General features: G+C 35.1%; 1 protein-coding gene across 5 annotated transcripts in view; it reads right to left on the reverse strand.

Annotated features, from left to right (window-relative positions):
- Window positions 1-27,666, reverse strand: part of LOC136839138 (43 kDa receptor-associated protein of the synapse) — a 555,854-nt gene that overhangs the window by 212,230 nt on the left and 315,958 nt on the right. For 4 of the 5 annotated variants that reach the window (XM_067104812.1, XM_067104811.1, XM_067104810.1 and 1 more), the window contains exon 3: window positions 17,647-19,062. In XM_067104812.1, the coding sequence (XP_066960913.1) occupies window positions 17,647-17,842 (196 nt within the window). In that variant the 5' untranslated portion in view covers window positions 17,843-19,062. Of the gene's footprint in view, window positions 1-17,646; window positions 19,063-27,666 lie in introns of those variants that run through there. The other variant, XM_067104813.1, reaches the window with a different exon arrangement.

The following is a 27,666-nucleotide window of genomic DNA, read 5'->3' on the forward strand; positions in this document are numbered from 1 at the left end:
CAGCCACAAGACGGTGCTCGCAACTCCGGGTCGCAAGAAAACCAAATTAGACGACGGGATACTTCTTGGTAATGAAATTATTATTATTATTAACCAATACCAAGTTATTATTATTAACCAAATCATTATTATTGTTTTTATTCAAATGTGCAAATCTTCTTTGAAACAAGCCTAAAAGCCAATGGTTTACAAAATTACCATAGTATTATTATTGTATATTAAAATCCACAATTATATCAATTAACAATAGTCTTATTTGTAAAAGATAAAGACAACTGCTTCGAATACCTGAACGGCGTCCCTCCTCAGTGTTTACATTATTAACGTAAATACTGAGGAGAACGGTGTTCGAAAGTCTTTATTTCATCTTTTACAGATAATACAATTTACTGATATAACTGTGGATTTTTAATATACAACAATTTAATGCACTGTAAATTTGTTCATTATTATTAGTAGTACTATTAGTAGCAATAGCAGTAGTAGTAGTAGTAGTGGTAGTAGTAGTAGTAGTAGTAGTAGTAGTAGTAGTTAAATTAGATCACTGAATCACATTTGCTCTCAAACGAGAGGCAAAATATCGACGCAAACAGGAAAAAGGTCGTCCATTCAGTGCCTAAGAAGCCCACAAGAGAATCTGAAAACTAACTAGACGAAGCCTACCTTCTTACTGCAGATGAAGCATTTTTTTTATCTATACATGAGAGCTTACATTATATGTATCCAATTTCAAGAAAAATAAGGGTCAACATAACCAGTATGGAACTAACACAGGCAATCTCTGATGAAATGAGATATTAACTAATCATAAAGGGACGTCATTATTTTTACCATCCAGAAGTAGTGTTGCATATTATCATAAACTGCCTCTACCAACAAACGGAAACTTTCTTATTTCGTGAAAAAAATGTTCCAAGTATTCAAGAACTGCTACCATCCCCTGATTTCTATTACAAAAGGTCAATTTCCCATTATGTCTATGAAATTTATAAAGCATTCTAACAATATTAGTAACTGCCTTTGGCTTCTAAATAAGACGTAATTACTGCTGGAAACACTTTGTTCTAATTTTAGTTCTCCCCCAAGTTTCTGAAGAGAAAACTTGGGAACTAGTTTTGTGTGTTACTGACACTACACACATACACACACATTCTCTTTCTCTCTCTCTCTCTCGGCTCTTACAAATTCAGTACGCTTAACGAGGAAGAGGACAGAGGGAGAATAAAAGATCTTATCCATTTATTCGGTTTGCAATGGCAGAATTTCGAAACAAAGGACACAAGACTGAAATACATGAGACGGGGGAATCACTTCGAATTTAGGATCTGTGAGAGAAGATCACTGAGACAGGGAGCGCGTTTGTCAATCTCCCTCTAATATAAAAAGTGAGTCCTCTAAACTAAGCGAAAGGTTCTGTTTAAAATAAAAAGTGAGTCCTCTAAACTAAGCGAAAGGTTCTGTTTAAAATAAAAAGTGAGCCCTCTAAACTAAGCGAAAGGTTCTATTTCGAATATGAAATTTAAAAAGTTACCTTTCAAATGTACAGAAAATAATATTGTCAAAAATTCAAAACACCACAGATAAGTTAAAAACAGACCAATGTTCTTTCTACCTCTACTTTTCATTTATGTTTATTTCCTTTGAGCTCTAGACAGAAGAGAAGCCTCGAGGTACTGTTGCTATTTCGAATAGTTTACCAAGACATCTGCTGATTTTTCAACACAATTCGCTCACCGATGTATAATAATCAAATTCCTCATTACTCGTCAGCTGTTTCCAATTTGGAACATATCCATATATGTAATATATCTTGCGAACTGCACGGTGATCTGACGCAAGGAGCATCTATTCTGAAGGTGCTTCAACCGTTACTAATACTACTACTAAAAATAATAACAATAGAACAACAATAAATGTAATGCAGGATGTGCTTCTGCGGCGGGAAAGAGACCTGGTAAGCATCCATTAATTATTGTAAGAGGAAAATAACAGAATACATATGCGCACCCACCAGCGACGGGCGAGAAGCAGTTCTCTCGACATTCCATATGATAATTAGCATCGACCCAACACAAGCTGAGAGAGAGAGAGAGAGAGAGAGAGAGAGAGAGAGAGAGAGAGAGAGAGAGAGAGAGAGAGAGAGTTATTGGCCAAGGTAAAAAGGAAACAGGATCCGTGATAATCATAACTTTAAGAAATGAAAATGCAGATGGTCCGGCGGCAGAACTCTGAGAAACACGGCACACCAGGTCTAGACAGATGATGGAGGAACAATTTCTCGCGAGACGTACTGTCTGTCATTTCGGTAATGGCAGTAAAAAGCGTCATTAGGAAAAATAAACTTTTGGACAAGAGGGATATGGTGCAGGTCTTCAGGGGGTTGGCAGAAGAGTAACAGCTCGTAAGAGTCTCGCATCACAAAGTACGTCATCCATTACAACTTTCTATTTAGATCCCAAAACATCACCATCGTATTCCTTGAATGAAATTTACTAATGACACACGCACAACTCTGACGTAATTTTGAGAATCAAAAGAAATCGTGAAATAAAATGAGGCAAGGCCAACGTAGTATATAGTAATCAATGCATAAACCTAGGACGTCAAAATGAAAAAGGTTGTTTTCGAACCAAAACATCAATCAACTGATCATAAAAATCTCAACAGTAATTACTACGGCGCGCGTATTTCATGATAGCGGGAAAAAAATTCCATTGACACCTAGCACTCAAAAAGAGTGGCCGTTCCGTTCTCCGTATCAAACATGTCCTTCCCCCCTAACTGACAGCATAATGGTGGGATGCCGTGAGGGTAAATGACGTACAGGAAGATCACTTCTGATGGAAAGTGCCTGCGTTGTGTTCAGAGGTGAATCCTGCACTTTTTGTTTCACTGTTATTGTTGCCAATACTTAGCAAGGATTGAAAGGGAAAGGTCATCCATGGACAGATGGAATAGGACGCGATATATACGAATACATACGAAAAGATATGATTTAACTAACCTCGAGTTACTGAGCACTTGATCTGTGCAAATTTAACACTGTCTAGGGAAATGGTTATACAAACCAGAATAGAAGCTTGTGCTCTTATACTTACATAAACACTATTACTTTAAGAGAAGCTCTAACTCTTTACATTTCTATAGGTATCTTTTAACATAAATAAAAATTCTGATAATTCCAGCATTATTATCATAACAAAAAACGCTGGGTTCTACAGATAACACCCTGAACTGCGAGTGAATCTGATATCCTCTCTTATCTCAAAGAATTTTTTTTAAATACTGTGCAAAAAGGTCCCACTATTCATTACCTCACTAAATACACAATATGGTACCAGTTCAAAACATTCGATATGCTATCCGAAATTATGTTGATTTTTAACAATTTTCATACGAGCGAACACTTAAAAACTGAGTAATTGAAAAATAAGCATTAATGAAGTACCAGGGAAAGAGAGTTCTGTTTTCGCAGACAACTCAAGACACATCTGAAATCTCCATGACTCGACAAAGCAAACGAAAACATTACTTATGCGTGTCCACATGGACACCCAAACTGAATTTTTAAAATCAAGAAACGCGGTGCTCTTTCTAAAGAGAAAACGGGCCACTTCTAACACGAACACATAAGAGAAAAACTGTACTGTTTGCTTTCTCACGCAACACAGGAAACGTGGAAAGTGTCCAAAAACAAACAAAAACATGTTTGTGTGTAATGTAGATCTATGCTTATCGAGAAGAATATAAAATATTTAGAACAGATCGACGTGTTCATACAATTTCGCGCTCTATTTGTCATTTTTCTAAAAAAAAAAAAAAAATGAGCCTTTTTGGGATGTAACAACAATAACAATAATACAGTAATAATAGTGATTATACGCATGAACCCTTATGGACTTATAATTGTTAAAAGGTTATATGAATAATATCCTAATTTGAAAGACACGAGGGAAGAATGTCAGTTTATTACATATTCTCGATGGAAACATCAACATCATTTGTTGGATTATTGATGCAAATGCGTTCCCCTTCATTTAGACAGCCTCAAGCTTAGTTAAATATCCCTGATGCCTCATTATTTACATTAAACGTTACTATCATTATACAAGACAGGAATAAAATGAGAGTGGCTTGTCTTTTTATAATATGAATAAGATATTAATCATTCAGCGAGCTGTCTTTACCAACGTTTATACATAATGCACGACATTAAAAGGAACAAAACTAAAAAGGTAGTGTTCTGTTTTAATAGCTAACTGCTCATTCCTTTGACTTTTTCCTGTCCATAAAACAAATAAGTCCATGTCATCATATATCATTCGACAACTGGAAAGACAAGAACAAGATGCCATGCTGCTATCATAGCAAATTACTAACCCTCCCAATGACTAATTAAAAATCAAAAGTCAAGATCTAATTTTTACCTTCCGTATCTCTCCTTTGCAAAGAAAGATGCAATATCTTAACACGTTGAAATAACGGGACGTCAATTATACTGAGCGAACGTCTGAAAAGACTGACTGGCTCTATATGCAAAAAAAGCGCACATAAACTAAGAGCATTAGACCTCCAACCTAAGCTCACTAACGTATTTCACCATTATGACAACAATAGCTAAATTAAACGAAAACAAAAGGTACAATCACTCAAAAAAGTTTTGCAACATGCTTCAAAACTTTTCGGACAACAGCTTATAATAGCGACATCTGGCGCTATTTGGCAACTCAGTTGTAAGCGCGTGAAACAACTGAATACTAGTGGTGGGTCCGAGAAATTACCTGCAGTTTCCCTTAAACAGGGCTTTTTCTGATACTGCTTACTGTTGTCATATTTTACTTAATTAAAGGATGTTACTACAATACTTCAGAGGTCATCGCTGTTCTTATGTTTTAATATTTTCATCTCCAACTACCATCACTATCGTTGTTTTATCTCCTTCATATTTGTGAACTTTGTAGACATAGTCCTACGACTGTTACAAGTTGAACTATTAGTCTTATTAACATCAACAAATATGACTTTTGTAAAGATTTCCTTCACATTATTATTAATTAAATTTTTTAATGACTAATCCTATGTATTTTGTGAACTAGTGAAACTTAATATAAAATATACTGAACTAGACTAACAGATTTCACGTCTATTTTTGTAATACATAGAATATAATCGCACACACACATACATACATACATACATATATACATACACACACACACACACACATATATATATATATATATATATATATATATATATATATATATATATATATATATATATCCTGACATTATCATGTGTAATTTCTCGTTTCTTTCATTGCTACTTAGGCCTATCATTTTGATGCCTCTTATGAAGTTCACTGAATATATAACGCCTATTGTTGTATTTCTTATTATCTAAGTTTCTAAAGAATTAAAATTAGCTAGAAGTTCAACATTAATTTAGTTAATGCTAGATGCCAGCAGTGAAGAAGACTACCATGCTCATCAGTGGAGAATGTCACCTCCTCATCGCAAAACATGACTCGTACAGAAATCATCGGCCGCTGGATTATATTATAACGCAAGCCCTAGCCTCTATTCTTTGTGTATCGCTGATATGAAGTGTTTCTTGGCAGGAGTATGATGAAACAATATCTTGGTCTCATGTAGCCTGTTACGGATGGTTTGAGCAGCAACTTGAAGGGAGAGCGTAATGCTCTCTCTTTACAGCAACATCGGTTGTCACGGGCGTGTTAGGCGGAGCTCCTTCAGTGATCATCCGATGATGATCAACACTAGTGCAACAATGGGGTTGTCCTCCAGTTTTTACAATGAATTTATCATGTTTCCTCGTTCTCTCTGTTGTTGTATCCCTCTATACATGGTTGTTTTATTTATGCTAAGCTGCCGAGCAATATCTACGATAGAAACATTAGTCTTATGCAAGCTAATGATAGTGGTGCGGCTTAGTCTGTTGCCCATCTTATTGGTGCTAGTGACGAGACAGTTTAAACTTTTCCTGCCCGAATGTGGAGTCACACGATAACATACGACGTTATGAGATTTTTTCTTTTTTGTTTGTGACAACGATAATGATTAAATTCTTTCTTTCTTTATTTATATATAATTTCATTGATGGTTATTCAATATTATTTTATTAGTCAATAAGCTTTTATCTGGATTCAAAATACAGTTTCTTCTTTGACTCTTTTGCCCAATCATCTGAAGTGAAATTTTTCAAAATGTTTCGTCATTTTTCGTAATATGAATTTTTCACTCACCATTCTTTTTTATATTGTTAACCGTATGATTAATAACCAAAATCAAATAAGAAAATTACATTTCCTTGTAAATATCAAAAGAACAAATTACTGTTAGGTGAACGAAAACTTCTGGAACATGTTGCAAAACATTTTTGAGTGACTGTACATCCCTCCCTAATTCATCAATACATGCAACATCTACATATATTCACAAAACTAACTTTATATGTAATTTATATATATACATATATATATATATATATACATATATATACTCTGTACAGTATATGTATATGTATATATATATATATATATATATATATATATATATATATATATATATATATATATATATATAATATATATAAAGTTACTAATGTCATTTAATATCCAATTCGCTCTACCTCGAAATAATATATTTTCACATATGTTACCCAAAGGGGAATGTTTTAGTTAAGAAGTTCGTCGTCTCGTGGGCTCGAACCACGGACGACAAGAACTCAGGACTGTGCTGAGTTCTTGTCTTCCGTGGTTCGAGCCCACGAAACGACGAACTTACTATCAACTAAAAAATTCCCCTTCGGGTAACATATGTGAAAATATATTATTTCCGAGGTAGAGCGAATTGGATATTAAAGGACGTTCGTAGCTTAACGCCTGTATATGAATCACGGTGATGTGATAAAATTCATTCATATATATATATATATATATATATATATATATATATATATATATATATATATATATATATATATATATATATATATATGTATATATATATATATATATATATATATATATATATATATATATATATATATATATATATATATATATATGTTGTGCTATTAAAAGTGTACGAAAAATATTTTTCAATCCTAAGTGGTAGCCAAAATGCATGAATACATATCTCAACCATATAATTACCAAGCAAAATTAGACGAATTCACGTTCATAAAAATGGCAGTGAATTGATACTAAATTATTATCGTGTACATCCAAAACAAATAAATGAATTTTTAAGTCCCGAAATTTCAACACAACATACACACATTTTATGTATATAGAATTTTAAGTACCAGTTAATATATACAGAATTGCATCTTATCATCACACAAGTTCAGTCGAAAACAAACATGGGATTCAAATATCCATTCCAGAATAATATACAATTTTCACTTCACAGATACGAATGTGTGTTAATCAAGATGAGAAACCTTGGTTTGTAATCTTGAATATATAATAAAAACCAAGACATTCAGATATTTACAATTCCTCCATGCGACAAATTCAGGAAAGAAATTTTCTTGCAATCAGGAGAATGTCAGCTGCGACTTCTGAACAGACATTACGATCATACAACTGCCAACCAAGATTTGCAAGGGAAGCTGGCTGCTGGCTGGCTATCTGTAGAGTGCTCGGTAACAAATATACGATAATATTTCGTAATCATATAAAAGTCAACATTGCTTTGCAAAGTCTTGCGATCCTGAAAATACCGTCTATTCAAATCAATCATATTTTCCAGCAGTAAACAACTCATTAACTAAATACAAAAATATATTAATAAAATCAAATGTTAAATACACAAAATGAAAATATACCAAGAAAATATCAACCACGACAAATCACTGAAATTCTCGACCATGAAGTAACAAAATGTGAACACTAACTCACGATTTGCCTCCATTTTTACCTCATAAGCTTTACATTTCATGAAAGAAGGTTGTGGAAGCCTAAACGTTACTTATTTGTAGCAGCACAAAGTTCTTCATTGGCGGGGTGGGTAGAGCTCTCGGCTAGCACGCTGTTGGCCCACCGTTCGACTCTCCGACCGGCCAATGAAGAATCAGAGGAATTTATTTCTGGTGATAGAAATTCATTTCTCGTCATAATGTGGTTCGGATTCCACAATAAGCTGTAGGTCCCGTTGCTAGGTAACCAGTTGGTTCTTAGCCACGTAAAATAAGTCTAATCCTTCGGGCCAGCCCTCTCTAGGAGAGCTGTTAATCAGCTCAGTGGTCTGGTTAAACTAAGATATACTCAACTTACTTAGTGTAGTACCACAAAAACTCCCAGGGCTTCATGCACCTTTTTCAGTGAAGACATCACCAAAGAGGCCCACGAAAGTCCTGAACTGAGTTGTGGATACGATGAATAAATCTCCTTTAGGATCCCTCAACTTTGTTCCCATATAATCCAGTTCGATAACTGAACACTATACACACTTTACAATAGTGTTTATATTCACTACATCTTTGCTTTGTGAAATGTTTTTATAATACAAGTATTTAAGGGGGGGAGGTGATCAGGTACATATTTAAGAATATTATATAAAAACAGTACAGTTAATAATGTATACATGTATTAGTCATTACACTATTAAAAATGAAATATGTGTGCATGTGATCACAGAGGTTTTATGATCAAGAAAACATGCTAATTTAAAGAGGCAGGTATTTTATCTTCAATGTGACCAACAGCTGACAGTCTACCATGAGCTATGGTCCACAAACAAATAAATGCATGTACATTTGTAATTAGTGAACTTCATAACATGGCTAGCAATTATAAGTCAAGAACAAAATTGTTAAAAAAAAAATTACATTTACAAATGCGATCGAAGAAATATAAATATTTACATTTTACTTCAAATAAGGGTTCCCTAAAATAAGTGAGCGTATCTGGTGTTCATGAAACTGCCAAATACGATATGCAAATCTGGCCCGACATCATAAAAGCATCAGTGAAGATATGCAAATAATGTTGTGACATTATAAAAGTGCAAGTCGTGAATATAAAAATTTAACTGGGCACTCGGAACAAATTCTGCGTCATACGAAAATGCATAGCAACACACTTTATTTACGAACGGATTTTTCAGATGTATGTTTTTTTTTTTTTAATCTAGGGGTTCCATAACCAAAGGATTTAAATCCTGATATCAAAGTCATTGAGAAATTTTTCAATAGAAATTAACAGAAATTGGAATTCAATCAAATTAACTATATATATATATATATATATATATATATATATATATATATATATATATATATATTATATATATATATATATATACTGTATATATATATATATATATATATATACATATACATATATATATATAAATATAAATATATACATATCCATATATATATATATATATATATATATATATATATATATATATATATATATATATATATATATATATATATATATATATATATATATATATATATAGAGGTGCAAAATAATCAGTAGATTTTAACGTGACGTTTTAATTCCATTCCCCATACAGGAGAAAATATAGCCTAACATACCGATTATTTACTTATAACTGTCACACATTTTCACGGTACATTAAACATAGACAATCCATTTGCACAAGAATGCTGTATAGTATAAAACTTAAAACAACCTTGCAAATCTCTTCTCATAAGTATAAAACTTGAGTCGTAAACGATTCAACTTAATAAAACAATAAAAAAATTCGATAACTGGTTGTTAAGAAAAAGGGGGTGGGGGTGGAGAGAAGGGTAACATTATAAGTCCTTTCTTACAACTTAGTACATTAATGGAGAAATTCTTTGGAAAATGGAAGACCCAAGGATGATCAAAATACACGACGTTCAGTGTGCTTCGAAAATGTTTAACAGCTCCACGAAAATTACTCTCATTTAACGTTTTTATTTCTCCCCCATGTTGCGTACTTGCAAAATAAATACATATACATGTGTGAGCGTCTGTGTGTGCCCATGTACGTATATGTAAAATATACTACACAAATAAATAAATACATGTATATATATTATGTATATACTATAAATATATATACACATACATACATATACACACACACACACGTGTGTGTGTGTGTGCGTCTGTGGCGGCTTGCATTCTGGGTGAATAAGGTCTTGAGGACAGCAACCCTACCTCAATTTACTTTCTGAGAGCCGAAGGAAAGAACACAGGGAATTGGAAAAATATCATATTTATGTTCAGAGAATTGTGACTATGATACAAATAAAGTTTAGAACTGAGCCTCTTGTATTCATACAGCCGAGAGTTTTATAAAGGTCCGTGAGGGGATTGGGAAAAAAATACAATGATATAAAGGAATAGAAAACGAAAGAACCATTCCAAGGGAATGCAATAATGCCACGTAGATTTTTGGGGGTTAAATTGAAAGAACGTAAAGGGAGAAATAACACTGATCCTTAATACGACGACGGACGTACCTTTCTTTAATCATTACAATGATTCTATATCTACTGTCTCATAGTCCTTCTGTTTTCACCTTTTTAAATAAATTTTGGAGTTACTTTCTACTAGATTAGAAATATCGGAGACCAGATCTGACAAACCATCTTCGCATCAGAAACCAAACTTCATTTTCTTAATAAACAACTAATAACTCATAAGATATAATGTCTGTGAAGAACTATAAATTACGCCTCTTGGTTTCTGCCATGTTCCTAAAACACCTCGATGAAAAACCAGATATGTCATCAATTTGTCACTTCGCCAAACCAACCAAAACAAATGTAGCAAGAAAAAAAAATACACTTATCAATGACTCCTAATTAAATTCTGACGTCCCACAAAGAACAGAGACCCATATCATACGAAACCCAAGTAAAATATTTATTTTCGGAAATGACGATGCTTTGCAGACCGAAAAAAATTGTCCCCGAGGCAAAAAACTAACCGATTTCTTCCTCAGGAACAATTTCTTTTCGGTTCATGTAACAAACCCATTTCCGAACGGAGGGATTTTTCAGCGCACACGGATGTTTTTAATATATATATATATATATATATATATATATATATATATATATATATATATATATATATATATATATATATATATATATATATATATATATATATATATATATATATATATATATATATATATATATATATATTATGTATATATAAAACTTTATATACATTATGTATATATAAACATATATATACATGCACATATCCAACGTAAAAATTATACAAACATATGACTAAATCTTTGTATTTCTGCGTCCCGTATTTACTATATTACAGTTGCAGATTTTCAGAAAGGTAGTTATATAACCTCTTGCAGAGAAAAGGTTGCCAAAATTGAGTGGTGCACAAGCTAGCAACTGAAAGAGAAAGCAAGAGACAGCCCACATCACCCAACGACAATGAACACAAATTTTGGGCAGCAACTGTAATAATCACCATATTTTTGGGGAAATTCCTGCACCCGTGTAGTCTAACACACTCAGTGTAACATTAACATTCAACATTAAAGAACACTGCTTATCATAATGATGTCCCAATGAATTACTTGCATAATTGCCCGAGGTTCTCTCTCTCTCTCTCTCTCTCTCTCTCTCTCTCTCTCTCTCTCTTATCTCTCTCTCTCTTACATTATATATAAATGTATATTATTATTATTAACATAGTTTAACCAGACCACTGAGCTGACTATCATGGCCATATACATGTATAATTTTTTTTTAAACATGACACTATTTTTTGTCGGTACCGGAGTACTTGTCATTAAGATGAAATATACCAAATTTGCCTGGTTTTGTTTTCAACCTAACCATTGTTCATTTATTCACTGTACTAACTGAAGTCACGCTGTCTGTTAAACAGCCCTACTCTCTCTCTCTATGTCTCTCTCTCTCTCTCTCTCTCTCTCTGTTACAAATAGCATCAGAACTGCGGACTAATTTTCTGACTATTAACCTGCTAGTAAATCTAGATTATCAGGGATCTCAAGTATTTCCTCAATGGGGAAAGTTTAGGCGAATGAGAAACGCAGCCGGATTTGTCAGTATGAAGTTAAAGAAGGAAACGATCTTTTTCATTTCCCAAGTTTCCCCTACATTATTACTATGGCAAGGAGGTTATGCTCAAACATATAATACTTTGTTTGTCTGTCAATATCTCTGTATAGTAATAAACATCATTTTATCTCTTTGATTTATTTGTGTTAACTTCTGGACAGAAAGTCCAAAAACTATAGAATTAACAGATCCTGAAATAAAGAATTGTCATTAAAAATGGGCAAAGGGTCTGCCCGTCCTTTTTTTTATTTTAATAATTCAAAATACGTTTTTTCGCACCCATTCTTTTGAATATCAGAGCCTCATCCAACTGAGAAGCTAGCATTATTCTATCCAAATATTAACTTGCATTATTCTATCCAAATATTAACTTACGAACCAAAATTAATCACGACAGATCTTTGGCTCATAACATACTTTCCGAATTGTTTTGGAAGACATCACTGAAAACTTTACGGAGAAGTGAATTCCTGACCTCAAATCTGACATCAAAATTCATCAAGAATCTGCAAACCACTTCTTCAATAGCGGTTGGTATGGTCTATCGTCTCGATAACAAGGAATCTAGGTAGAGGTGCAATTTCTGTCTGAATAAAAATGTTATATCTAACGTGGGCCTATTCCTTTCCATATAACTCTGTAATACATGAGGAAAAGGAATTGTTTATTCAGATATAAAAAAGATGGATGAAGGCAACTGAATGTGTAGCAGAATTAATCTGCAAATACAATGTCATGTTTTCTTTTATTTAGCATTTACCTTACTCCGACGAAAGACAACTAGTCCTACGCGACCCTTATACAGCTCTTTGACCTGTTTGTAAAGCACTGCATCAGTCGGTTCTTAGCCCATTCCTCTTTTAAGAAAATTCTCTTTGTTCCCCTAGCTGAAAGAGGATTTGCAGAAGCCTCACAAGAAACGGACGTTTATAACACATCAAAGGAAAATGCCTTTAAAAATATGGGGAAAACGGATTTCTACACTCAAGCACATTTCAGCCTTGCTGTATATTTCTGGGATACCAGGGAACCTCAACAATCAAAAGTGAATACAAGATGATTTTCCTTACAGTCCGATGCTTCCTGTAAAAGTCTCAGAATGAGACAGACTAAGATCAAAAATATATCTTCACGGCTGATGCCTTTCCTATATCCTGAGCTGGAGGGATTCCATCTTTGAAAGTGTAGCACTATCTTGGAAGCCATTAAGAAAACCGAAAAATTTATTTGCGAGCCGACCTTTCAGCTACTCCCTGGTATTTGCTTAGCCACCTGCGAAGATAAGTTTATTCGCTCAGTGCAAGAAGTTAATATGTGCAGTCATGTAACGTTTGGAAAAAGAAAATTTATGGCATGCTGGCAGCTGTGAAGAAGAGAATTTTGATAAAAGAACTCATAGCATCCTAAAATATCACCAACACCGAAATGTTTAAGGTTTTGTTTTGACGTATGAAAAGTATGCACGAGGACATCTTGAGGTGATGGGAGACGTCGCAGTTCAATTATCAATTATTTTGTGTGAGCGAGGACTTAGTCGGGAACTGAGAATTATACTCTTAGATAATGCTTATAACTGTACCAGATGCTGCATACTCATGCAAGATATGATGTACTGAGGAAGTACAAAATCAACGGTTTTATTCTCAAAACTTGGATAGATAGAACAACAACCGCAACATTTATTTCTGGATATCATAAATAACGAAGATTTTTAATATGTGAAAGGGAATTAGTTATGCATGTGAAGGGAACGACAGCATAATATAGATTTTTAACACATGAAAAGGAAAAAAAATTATGCACGTGTAGGAAACTACAACATATACACATATACTTTGTTCTTTTCGTTTTGAGCCACCGGGGCCTAATCTTTTTATCTATCCGGGCCTAATCCTCTTAGCCATCGGGGGCTAATAGTAGACCATACAATTTCTTACACTGAGAACTAATGACTACTCTCTTCATGAAGAAAGTAATGTACAAAATACATTCGTTTCCCCACCGCCTCATCAATCGACTACTTGTTCAAGAAATACATGCAAAATGATATAAATTAGTCGAGTAAGACCTGTACAGACATGAACCATGTCTGTACCTTACGAAGAAAACTTGAGAGTATGATGGCACGATAGAATAAGAAATGACAGTCTATCATCACGGAATTTGAGGAAGTTCCAAATGCTGATAAGATGATATTAAGAGGGAGAAAGAGATGGTCTGGACATGTCCTTCGCACCTCCCCGTGGAGAATAGTACGCGATAGCACTAGCTGGGCTCCTGTGAGCACCAGAAGAGTCGGAAGAGATGAGAACTGTGAAAAGGGAGGGTGGGGATACGTTTCTGTCGCACGGGGTTGGAAGCCATTATATCTATCAATCTATATATATATATATATATATATATATATATATATATATATATATATATATATATATATATATATATATATATATATATATATATATATATATATATATGAAGGCCTCGTTGAGCGAACTTTTCTTTACGTCAAGTGAAGGCATTAAAAGGGGACAATGCGGATAAAGTTTTATACCCTTTGCGTTTACACTCAATTCTGAATTTGAAGGATCATCATCAGCAAAAATACAATTGATCTCTCTCTCTCTCACATATATATATATATATATATATATATATATATATATATATATATATATATATATATATGTGTGTGTGTGTGTGTGTGTGTGTGTGTGTGGTGTGTGTATACATAAATGCGCATACATATATATATATATATATATATATATATATATATATATATATATATATATATATATATATATACATACATATACTGTATATATATAATTATCCACATCAAGCACCACTTCGATAGCGAGAGAGAGAGATCGTAATTTCGAATGCCAGTTCTATGCTTCCAGACTGAAATTCAGTTCATTAATGGCAACAGAAAAAATTACATAACTAGATTAATCAACGTGAATTCTCTCTGGGACTTCGGCTGCTACCGTCCTCTCTCTCTCTCTCTCTCTCTCTCTCTCTCTCTCTCTCTCTCTCTCTCTCTCTCTCTCTCTCTCTTACATGACCAAGCAAGCAGTTAATTCACCATTCTCTGAATGACCTCCAAATTAAGAAAACGTTCGTAAAAAGCATCAAGCCTGGAAATCCATAAACAAAGTAAAAATGATTATCTGGCAATGTTCATGATATCTAACGCAGATTGAATAATACCTACTAAGGCTTGCATCGGCTGAAAAATATAATTATATAAAACAAATAAAAAGCCTTCACTCAGAAAATAATTAAATCATCTTACCACAAACATTTCAGGATAATCCGGTGGCTAATAAATGAGCTTTCGTGAATGAATAATGTTTCGCAGGAATTATTTTCCCGCAAATTGTTGCGATCCGCCTCACATAAATACAATGGTGGCGTTCAGGATGATGACTCGGATCAAACGTGGGTGCTACAGATGCTGACTGATATTATGAGGGGTATTACAGTCGATGACTGAAAAACAATGAAGGTGTGACATGAAAGAAAATGAGGGAGTTACTGTGAAGAATGAATATGATGAGGCGTTCCACGCGAAGAATGAGACGATGATTGTGATAAAACCGATGTGTTGTAAGTTGCAGCCGAGAGACAACGGTGCATTACAGGTGACGGATGTGATACAATGAGGGCAGTGTGAGCTAAGTATGACGCAGTGAGGGCATCATTTGTGATGGCTTGGCTACTATGAGGGCACTACATGTGAAGACTATGGGTGATGGCTTTGACACATTGAAGGTATTAGGAGTGAAAAATATGATGTGATGATAGTCATCACTGGTTATGACTGTGATACAATGAGGGCATTACATGTGACTATTGTCATAATAATGGCATGTTACGACTGAAATACAATCAGTGTTGCAGTTTATACTCCCCACAGACTTCAGCAACACTGGTTTCAACTATAGCATTTTCTTAATGTTCAGAGATCCTTGAAAAACACAATACCTTACCTTCAATTAAGACGCTAACACTTTGACAAACATAACTGCACTGTATTTGTAATATACTACCTGAGGAAGCATAATTCTATATGGCATCTGTACCAGTAAGAACGGCAAAAAAAGTAACACATCAACACAGTTTTGCGAAATGCTAATATCATTACCTCGGAAAATTTAGCCTAAAAAATATGGGAAAAAATCTAAAATGAACCTCTGGTAAAATTTTGACCCTTGGTTGAAAAAGAGGGACGTTAAAATTGGTTGTACAAGGTTTCAAGGAAAGGATGGAAAGACAATATCGAGCACACATAACCATAAATCAAAATACTCTTGATTACAGCGTGGATTTAAAACATTCATTGTGTTAATGAATCAATTTAAGTCGTTTTTTTACAACAATGAAAGTTTTCAGAAGTAGAACAACTTTTATGACATGTTAATGGCAGTTTCAGTTATATTTAGATTAAATGCATCTGGTAATCTGAACTTAGGAGCCGAACTGGCTGATTTAAACATCAAATTGTTTAAAGTATGTCTTAAAAGAATCAATATGAAAAGGACAGCTGACGACACAGACAGAATTACTGACCTGTTTTTGAACTGTTGAATGAATCTATAAAAGGGGATGGGAGGGAATACATTATTATTCTACAAGTTACTTAATGTTACAACAGAACTAATGGTTATACGACAATTGTTTTCTTTTCTCTCTACGGATAAAAGAGATAAAGGAGGCTAATTATTATCATCAAAGTAGAATGAATGCGATTTGGGTACGAATCGTAACACTTGGCACTTAAAGATGGCTGACATCACCATGAACGGGAATTACTGTACAAGAATCAAAATGCATTTGCAGAGAATTGTGTTTGACTAACAAGCGAAATGAGTATTTTTGTTCGTCTAATAAAAGGCAGCTGAACTGACTTTTTCAAAACAAAATACATAGGTCTGAAAGAAGGTATTAAATACGTGAAGTAAAATCTAGCAAAAACTTCCTATTAAATATGTATGTATGTATATATATATATATATATATATATATATATATATATATATATATATATATATATATATATATATATATATATATATATATATATATATATATATATGTGTATACACATATGTGTATAATGTGTTTGTGCATGTTTACACATCTGCAAGTGTATTAAAAAATTTCTACATATCTTAATATGTAAACATATAATAATATATACAAGAGACCCAATGAGAGTATTTGGTCATTATACCAAAATTAACCTAAGAAGCTTTACTACGGAGGAAAGTAAGAAAATGTTTCCAGAGAGTGTCTGTAAAAATATCTGTCTAATATGAAAAATATGACATTTCTAAACTCATTTGGTCTCTGTAGAAAATTTAATTCATCTTTGTTCGACTTCATTATATAGTTTAATAAAAAAAAAACTTGTTAAAACTTTTTTTGACAGTGCTTTTGAGATGGCATGATGTCGAAAACCGGTCTCCATGAATGAGCTATTGCATCGTACCGAAATCGCATTCATCATGACCTATGAAAGTCGTGGGAGGCGCGTCTTACCTGGGAAGGCCGCGGGAAGGGTGTAGGCAGTGCGGGGCGGCGCGGCCGAAGAGGGGCGGTCGGCCGAGTTGGCTCGGGCCAGCGACCTCCGCCTCCATTCTGCCTCCAGGCGACGCTCGAGTTCCAGCTCCTCCGGCGCCGTGTCAGAGCGTTGCAGGGGCGCCCTGCGCGCCCTGGCGGGTCCTCCGCCTAACATGGTGGCTTCCTCTTCGCTCCTTCGCTTGGATCTCTCACTCACGAACAGACGGCGACGACGAATTCTCCATCGTTGTGGGTAATGCCGTTGACAATTCTGCGAAGTCTGACCCGGTCCTTCTCAAGGGATGCATTTGGGGAATTGACTACGATGGACACTCAATCCCAAGAGGGGATTCATCAAACAATATGATCAGCTGATGTATAAAACGGGAAGATAGACTACTTTTATGATCTACCTTCTGATAGGAGGCCGTCGAAAGAAAACTGTCTTTTTTTATAAAGATAATCTACAGAACACATACATCCCAATCTCTTCACTTATCTTTATTGAAGAACGCATTGTGAAAATCATCAAGAGATGACGTGGATCTGTACAATCGAGCAATAAAGAATAGGTAAAATCTAACTATTCACATATCGATCGTTAGCTACGGCTCATGGAAAAACTGTAAAAAGGAAGTTTACTGATTGGCACTGAGATACTCTCAAGCATGTGGCACTGAATCCAGCGGGATCTAGAACGAGGGAGAGCAGGAGGGGGAGGAGTAATGAGGCAGAGGGGCGGGGGAGGAATGTAATCAATAATGACAATAACAACAATAATAACGACGACGACAACTGCTAAATTCCTAACCAATTCTCGCACTCACAAAGGACCTTTCTTCGGCCAAGAGGCACTTCGAGCAACGACGAACGAGTCCCTAATCTTAGCTCCGGGAGGCATTACGTCTGCTCAGATGCGTCGCCGCTGCTATTTGCGAAGGGGTCACACACACGGTGGATCACTAGCACGCCCAGGAAGTCGTTGTCCACGTCTTCTCGGCTCGTTCTGGACATTTTGAATTGTGTTCCTTCACCTGTGAACTATAACCTAATTAAACTTCTAAGTTTTCCTTTCTTCACTCAATTTCACCCCTTTCGTAATAGCAAACCATTATTATTCTGGTCTTTGTGCTAAATTTCCCCACTTCAAATCCGGCACACTTGTTTATCCGATCACACCAGATACTTGGGCCTTTCCTTCGCCAAGTATCATCATTCCCTTTTGTGCCTTATCAAATACATCATGATTCCATCATCTCATTCTAGCGCAACATCCACAGGACAAAGATGTGCAATGTGTTCAACTTCATAGTCATCTGGCACAGAGGGGGGAGAGAGAACGACCCTTCTATTTGTGTCTTATGGTAGGCACTGCTGGGTTCCGCTTCCTTTGAGCTGCAAAGAAAAGAAAAGAAAAATATTACCATAATGCCTCAACTACAAGACTCCTTTGATTAATAATGTTGCTAATACCCTACAACTCAGGTGGTCAACCATGGTAACCGATTTTTAAATATGGGATTCTGCTGGGACAAGAATGAATAGGCCAAGGGGTTTTCAATATATTCAAAATTACACTCAACACATATCAACAATACACACACTCAATGGTATACCATATCAAAGCCCTTTAATAACCCAGGCATAAAGAAAAACGAAAAACGCGAATCGAGAAAACTAATGAGGGGAAAGAATTCCAAAGCTTGGTAGTAAAGGAAAGGGAACAAACAAATGATTTCTTATTAAAACACCCGAGGATGTGGTATGACAAAGGAGCTGAACCAGGACAGAAAGTCAGTATAAAAGAGAAAAGATATACAGACGGGTTACGCCCACTCACTGATTGCATGCATTGCAATAGACTCAATCCTATTTAGAAGGGAAATATAGGAAGAAACACCCTGAATATGACAGCATGAAAAACATAACATTTTAGCAGGTGGGTCCAGCTGAAACATAAGAGCAGTATCTCCAATAAGGCCAGGTAGGGCCAATGTAATTCTTTAGTAGCAGGAAATAAAAAGAAAGTTTGAACAGGGAGAATTACATGGGCCTCCATGCAAAGAAATATGGAGAAATTGTCCTTTTTTTCTTTTGGAGATATTCAAGAACTAAATTTATACCTTTTATATGTGAAAAAACAATAGAAACGAAAGAATGAATATGAATAAAAAAACAAGATGGCCAAGCGAAGGAGACAATAGTAAAAATGTGAATGCTGAATAAACAACGAAAGAATAAACAGAAGATGTAGACACAAGAGATTCTCTGATAATGAATAGGAAAAGAATAGCTATTCAATTAGAGCCCAAGGAACACCACCAAGTTGGGAATGGAGAAGATGAAGAGGATGACAAACATAACATAGATGATTACTGCAGAAAATATAGTGACCATGCTACTGCCAAATAGCCATTTACCAAGGCTAGACAAAGCCCATTTTATCATTTTGGTCTCGACGTAAATCTGAACAAATTTTCTGAAAGAGTATTCCCATATATTACTACCACTGCTACTACTACTAATTCTTCTACTACTACTATTACTATTACTACTACTATTGCTGCTGCTGTTATCACCACCAACACTAATAATAATAATAATAATAATAATAATAATAATAATAATAATAATAATAATAATAATAATGGAGAAGCAAATCCACAGTTATGTGTATGTACATATATTTAAAGATAAATCAATATAGATAGCTTTCGGGAACTTGTTCGGTTCCCCTTTTCAATCTATCTGAGATTGAAAAGAGGAACCGAACAAGTTCCCAAAAGCTATCTATATTAATTTATCTTTAAATATATGTACATATATTTAAAGATATACATAACTGGATTTGCCTCTGCATTTTAAGACTCATGCTACTATGAGTATTTTTTAATAATAATAATAATAATAATAATAATAATAATAATAATAATAATAAAATAATTTAGTATTTTCTAATTTTGCCACGTTATATAAAAATCATGGAGACAGACGACATTAATGGCTTCGTGAAATGACCAAAGCAATCACTCCGCGGCGACTGGATCCCTTCATTCGCTGTGCACCCTCTCGTATCTCAATAAATGGCATAAACATTAATTTATTGTGCCCCCTATTCTAATTTATTACATATCATATCAACCTTTCGCCGATAATTATATTACATTTATAGTTACTGTTATTGCCATCTCAAATAAACCATTTCTAAAAGATGTTACAGAGATCTCTACGTTTGCCTGCTTAGAAGACGGTGTAAGGAATGACAGGAGGGTAACAAATACACTAAATTTTAAATGTAAGAGAAACGATGGGAAATCATCATAAAAATTCCTCGGCTTTTATACGAGCATTTTTTTTTCTAAAGATTCAAAGCTCAAAAGATCTTAACTAATGTAATTAGTTATACGAATACTGACCGCCTTTGCTAATTAACTTATACTGTAAATTAGGCAGAATTACATGAATAACTACGACTTTACAAATAATCAAGTTTTTAGTTTTCCCCAGTTCCTATAATCTAGCCATTATAAAACTGGGCTGCATAAGAGCACTAGGATCCCCCTCTCAGTTCTCACTTCTTTTTTTGTGTGTGACAAGGTAAAACATTTAATATAGAACGTAAAAGTGATAACAACATTTTTGGGAGCACTGGACTATTTCTTTGGACTAGCTGGGACGAACAAGTCACACTAGTAATGGTTTGGACAGGTAAATTGTGCTATGTTTAATAGCTCACTCACTTTTGAAAGTATCAACCAGTTTCACTGCATTTAGATATATTCTGTTTTTTTAATGAATGGAATAAAGTATGAGGTCCCTTTCACACTTGGCCAAGTGGATGTAAATACTAGTAGGTGCAATTATATTATGTTATTAATCTAAAAATTGTTGCACTTAAATCATCATCACTGAACTTCAGTTCAATGATGATGAATGTCTAAAGTAAATAACAAAAGCTGTTGAGAATTATGTAATAGTCCATGCACGATTTTGCAAAAATTACTGCAAGATACAAAACCGAAATCTTCCATGAAGGTTAACATATTACAGCAGAACGAACAAAACACGGAATTACAGATTACAAATCACAGCAGAAAGAACACAAGACAGAATTACAGATTACAAATTACAGCAGAAAGAACACAAGACAGAATTAAAGATTACAAATTACAGCAGAAAGAATACAAAACAAAACTTTTTCAGTCAAAGCCAGTTCGTTGGAGAGAGAGAGAGGAGTTATTCAGACGAATGATCTGACAACACAATACCTGAATTAACCTTCAGTTTATCAGGCTTCAAGGCCTTTACACGGTTTTGCCAATTAGCTCTAATTGACTCTGTGGTTACCAGCTGCCAGCCTCTGGCCTGAATTCCAAATTCTTTGCCATTTCAACTTTGCTCGGTACCCCATTCAAGTCCCAGATTAACTAGCGCTTATTAAACTGGCACTGTAATGCACATTATTCAGCAAATCGGCGCGTTAATTCTGTTAGCATGAAGGGTTTTTCGTCCCCACCATTTTTGTAAATATTAAGAGTACTGCACCTTCCGTTCTTCACGACAACATCACTTCGTTCTCTCTAAGCTATTTACTAGTAAGTAACTGATCTCAACAACGGCAAAATGAACTACATACTGCGTAAGTATATTACAAAGTTTTCCCGTCACTTTCAATAAGTTTGTGTTCCTTGTTTACAATAGCAAAAATTGCTCCTATTCACTGTCTCACGTTTTTCTTCCAGCTGTTATCATCGCATATACTGAAGCTACAGTACGTCATTTTCTATATTATTATTATTATTATTATTATTATTATTATTATTACACTTGTTGTTGCTGTTGACGTAGTTCTTATTAGACTAGGCTCCGCCAAGGAATTCAGGATGTTATTGTTTTCAATCCAGATATTTCACTGTCCGTACTCATCACAATTAAAAAATTCAAGTCTCTGATCAACATGAAATTGAGTAAACGACTGAATTAAAAATAAAGAAGCGACTTCCTTTTAGTCAGGATCCGTAATTTCTGGAAACAGAATACAAAACGGAGATGACATATTACATCAATGTGTTTTTTGTCCTTTCTTCATTATCAATTGCTTTCTCCCTAGAGACCATCGGTGTCAAACGCACTGGACGCAAGTGCTGAATGGAACACATACCATAAAGAAATGATTTTTTGAACAAGGTTGTCACGAAACAAATGCATAAAACGCTTTTACAACATAGGGACAGAGTTTTAACTTTATGTATGTATATGTATAAGATATAGTATGTATGTATGTATGTATGTATGTATGTATGTATGTATGTATGTATATATATATATATATATATATATATATATATATATATATATATATATATATATATATATATATATATATATATATATATATATATATATATATATATATATATATATATATATTCACACACGTAATCCGAGTAATGAGTAATATGAGGGTTATTTTTGTAATGTAAAAAGCCAACAGAACAGGTTATTCTGAAGTCCCTGCCCAAGCCTGATAGAAATAATAATGGGAAGAGAAAAATGAAAAAGGTAAGGGACTTGGCCACAAAGGAACTGATACACCTGCCTAATGGGGAGTTTATGGGAAACAAGGAAAATGCGAGAGAGAATTCCATAGCTTGGCAGCAAATCAAGCGAAGCAAGCATTATTGTCACCTGGTAGCCTGACGGGTATCACAAGGCCGCGGAGGAAAAGAACAACGCTCCTTTATCGTTCCGGTTGGTTGGAACTAGTCCAGAGGTGGCAACCCTGACACCTAATTGCACTTTGGGCAAGAGCATGTGCTGGCATAAGGCCGGATTAATCTCAACTAACTTCTAACCACACTTCTAAGCTAAAAAAAAAAAGAGAGAGATAAGAAAGAGCGAAGACGCTGCGTGGGAAAGGACGAAAATCTAGGGAGGAGTTGAGGCCATGGTCGGAGATTAAACAAATTACCTTTAATTCAATCTTGCCGAGAAGGGATAAGAAGGAAAGATCCTTCGAGAGATGATGGCAAATTAGAATCTAATTAGGTTCTTAATATTCTGTGATAAAAAAAAAATCTCATATCTTGAAGCCTTAGAAAAGCAGCAGCAGTAGCAGTAGCAGAGGCAAACGTTACAAATAGCACTGCTGCTACTGCCTTCACTAATGTTATTATGAACTGCCCTCTCTGCATGAGCGCTAAAAATCTCTACATGCGAATTACGACCATAAAATTTGAAAAAGACTTGGCATCATCCCTAAATTTATGTCGCAAGTATAATTTTTGAAAACCTCTTGTAGATTCCAATAACGCGAACAATCCCTGAAAGTTGAGAGTAAGGTTATCCCCTTCAAACCATGATAGGAAAAAATCCCTGTCACATGAAATACAAGTTCAGATATTTGCTTACCAAGCAATGTGGTGCCTTTGCAATATGAGTATTAATTGGGGGAGGGAGAATGTGGTAGCACTGGAATATTATAGAAAGCTCATATAGAAAAATTGAAGTGAAAATCGCGGAGCTTTAGAGTTCGGAGTGATAATGCTTTCGATTCTAGTTTGGTTTACATTACACTGAGGAAAAAGGCCTTTTATTATTATTATTATTATACATTTATGATTTTTCTCGAGGCACAACTCCGTTCTGTCAAGAAGCAAGTCTACAGCTTCCTTCATTTAGCCTCTCACTTATTATCTTCTATATTTAACTTCGCCGATATGAAACCTCCTCCCACGCTATATTATCCTAGTGAGATCAAAACAAATACCGGTAACGCTCCTTCATTCCTCAGCATTTGTCCTGGCGCTGGTTATATAAAACCACACCTACTTCAGTTTGCCAATGGCAATTCGGGTAATTTCTCCTTGTTGTTGCGCCATATCGACTGTTTCCCAGTAACCTGACCCTATATATAACTTCCTCTGTCTTTTTCTAACCGCCTGACCCAAGGCCAGCAACCGGTCTTCGCCCTTATTACATGTAGGCTTAGAAGCAGGTTTTTCGTGCCGCTTCTTAAAACACTGCCTGGCCTCCAGCCTCCACATTCACTCCGACAACCATTCTATTGTGCTTCTACCACGTTCCAACGAACAGTATTATTACACAGTGCTTTACTCTCTTAAATGAATATCGTCAAGTACTAGCCAGGGACTTGCGCGACAAAGAGTGTCTTCCGTAAAATGTTCCGGAAAAAGAAACAAAAAATCTTAATCCGTATATTCTGAATCCTTGTCAAAATCTATTTGGCTCCTCCCCGATCCACTGCCCACTCATCCACATACTTTCATTCAAATCTATCATTAACATCTTTGGATACAATGAGAACATTAGCGTCTCGTGGTACATGACAAAATTAAAAAATAAAGGTAGAGAAGTGGCAAGGTTGATACAGTGCTTATCACCGAACACTAAACACGGGAAACTGTGACATATTTTGGAGACAGACAATGAAAACAAGACACCAGACGTGCATAAATACAAACAAGAGAGAGACAAGTCCAGTGCGAAGGGCAATGGGTTACAATAAAGGTGGACACCCTGCAAGGTTGATACACTGAGTCACGGAAACTGAAGGTCACTTTAATCATCCAGGCCGGTAGTATTAGTTTTTGAAACTATGAGATTTTTTGTAGACAGAAAAAAAAAATTTGGATGAATAACAAGATGTATTGCAAAATCATCCCAAATTCCAATTAAGCCTATTAATTAAAGACTACAACAATATTACTCAAATCATTTTCATCACTGAGAGAAACTCACAGCTAACATGTATACTTATTCAGAGAGAGAGAGAGAGAGAGAGAGAGAGAGAGAGAGAGAGAGAGAGAGAGAGAGAGATTAAATCGTGAAATTTAAGCTAAACAGCCAAACACCCTCGCACTGTCAGCCATTCAGATGGAGTTCGCATGGTCAGACAGCATGGTAAAGAGATCCAGAAAATAAATGAGATGAAGTAAAAGGATCTAAAGGTGAAGTTAGGAGAAAATCTGACAGCTGGCACTATTAACGGTCAGAGGTTGGACAGCAAGGTGGAAGAAAGGAAGCTGGAATGAATGTAAAGTGAAACCCTAAAAGGTGGGTGCAGCTAGAAGCCGAAATGGCGTTGCAAACATCCTTCAGTAATGCGTACAGTGAATCGCGTGAAGCTCCTAGACGGTTTGGCCCCTACAAGAGAGAGAGAGAGAGAGAGAGAGAGAGAGAGAGAGAGAGAGAGAGAGAGAGAGAGAGAGAGAGAGAGAATTATATTCTTACATTCTCCTTTAGTACCTTCCTTTCTATGCTACCCTTTAGAAATCATCCTTAAGTGAAATTCAATGCAAATTCGATAGAAGTAAAAAAATATGGCATCTTTTAGTCTACGCATTAGTGATACCCCAAAAATAAGCAAACACTGAACAACCAAAAAATTTTTGAATAAAATTGTTTAGAACTCCCACATGACTGGAGAGGCAAACACAGAATTTTGCAATGACGACAGGTGAATAACAGCAATTAACTTAGGTCATTCACTAATAGCGGTAATTAGACGGTTGTGAAAACAAGTTTACGATCACTGAATAACAATGTCTTGACCTTTGCAGTAATGGCATAATAATGTTTAATGGTGCCTTTCAAGCATCACAGGAGCTCCAGAAGGGCAGAGAGAAATAACAGACGGGTGGACTATGAAGGCAACAATAACAGGTTAAAAGAGAGAGAGAGAGAGAGAGAGAGAGAGAGAGAGAGAGAGAGAGAGAGAGAGAGAGAGAGAGAGAGAGAGAGAGAGGATAAAATAAGAGCAGGTACAGTAAGACGGATCAAGTTATTAAAACTTAGTGCAAACACAATCACAGGTGTTCAGGTGTCTTCATTACATGTGTAAGATATAAATGAGAGTCTCAAGCATGTAGAATTAAGTGCAGGTAATTGGTGCTTCTTGGTATGAAATGTATCCATTGTGGGAGCGCATGCTATATATCCAAGAGCGTTAATGTTTTTTAGAATTAATAAGCAAAATCTACAAAGTCATATCTTTGGCAAATTCCTTTACAGGAATGTCATTAGATGAGAACAAAGATGCAATCATGAGAACGCTGGCATCTGACTTAGAACAAATATTACTACATTATGTGGAAGGTGCATAGTAATTTTGTTCTATTGGTCTTGAACTGAGATATCTTGTTTCCAAAAATATTTTCCTTTGACATTTTATACTAGCTCAGAAAGTCTTTCACTGTGCGTTGAATTATTCTTTGTTTCTTAATCTTTGAGGGAAACATGACGTGAATGAGAGATTACACATTCTTAATGACATGAGATTCATTTACCATACCATTCACTGCGGTTTCGCAAAAAATATAATAAGCCTATCAATACAAAAACCACAACATTGCATATCATGTAAATATGTGTACTATTCTTAATATCTTTTTTCTGCGTTCTACGGGGTGTTACGTAACGATTCCTCAAAAATGAACAAGGTTCACAGGTTTTAATCTTTTCTCTGCACTACCTCGGGAACTTTATTTTTTATCTTATTTTCGCATACACACAACAGCCATATATACATGTAAATAAACATTCACAAGACAAATTAAATCGTTTTAAAAAACTCCAAAGATGAACAACCTCAAAAATCCCAGACATAAAGAGTAAAAATAAATTTTCCAGACACCATGACTTTAATCTCAATGGTATATAAACATTGCTTGGGGTAAAGGTTCACTCCTACCGTCGAATTGTCGTACATATAATCAACCAACACATTCCTTTTCAACAAATATATTCAGGGGAAATTGCGATATGAGAATTTTGTAATGGAGGGAGTACCCCATCTTCAGCTCTAACGTTAGAATTCGGAAGAAGTGTACATTAATGCTGCAATATTTGCAGAGCTCTTCAGCAGGCCAGCTGAAAACGGCACAGAATCAAATACACTGAAAATACAAAAATAAATCCTGGTGGTCTGAGCAGGTACGCGGTAACGTACCAGTTCGTTCACTATAGCATAAAGCGTCA

This window comes from Macrobrachium rosenbergii, chromosome 6, assembly GCF_040412425.1.
Source record: "Macrobrachium rosenbergii isolate ZJJX-2024 chromosome 6, ASM4041242v1, whole genome shotgun sequence".
In the NCBI taxonomy this organism is placed as follows: Eukaryota; Metazoa; Arthropoda; class Malacostraca; order Decapoda; family Palaemonidae; genus Macrobrachium; species Macrobrachium rosenbergii.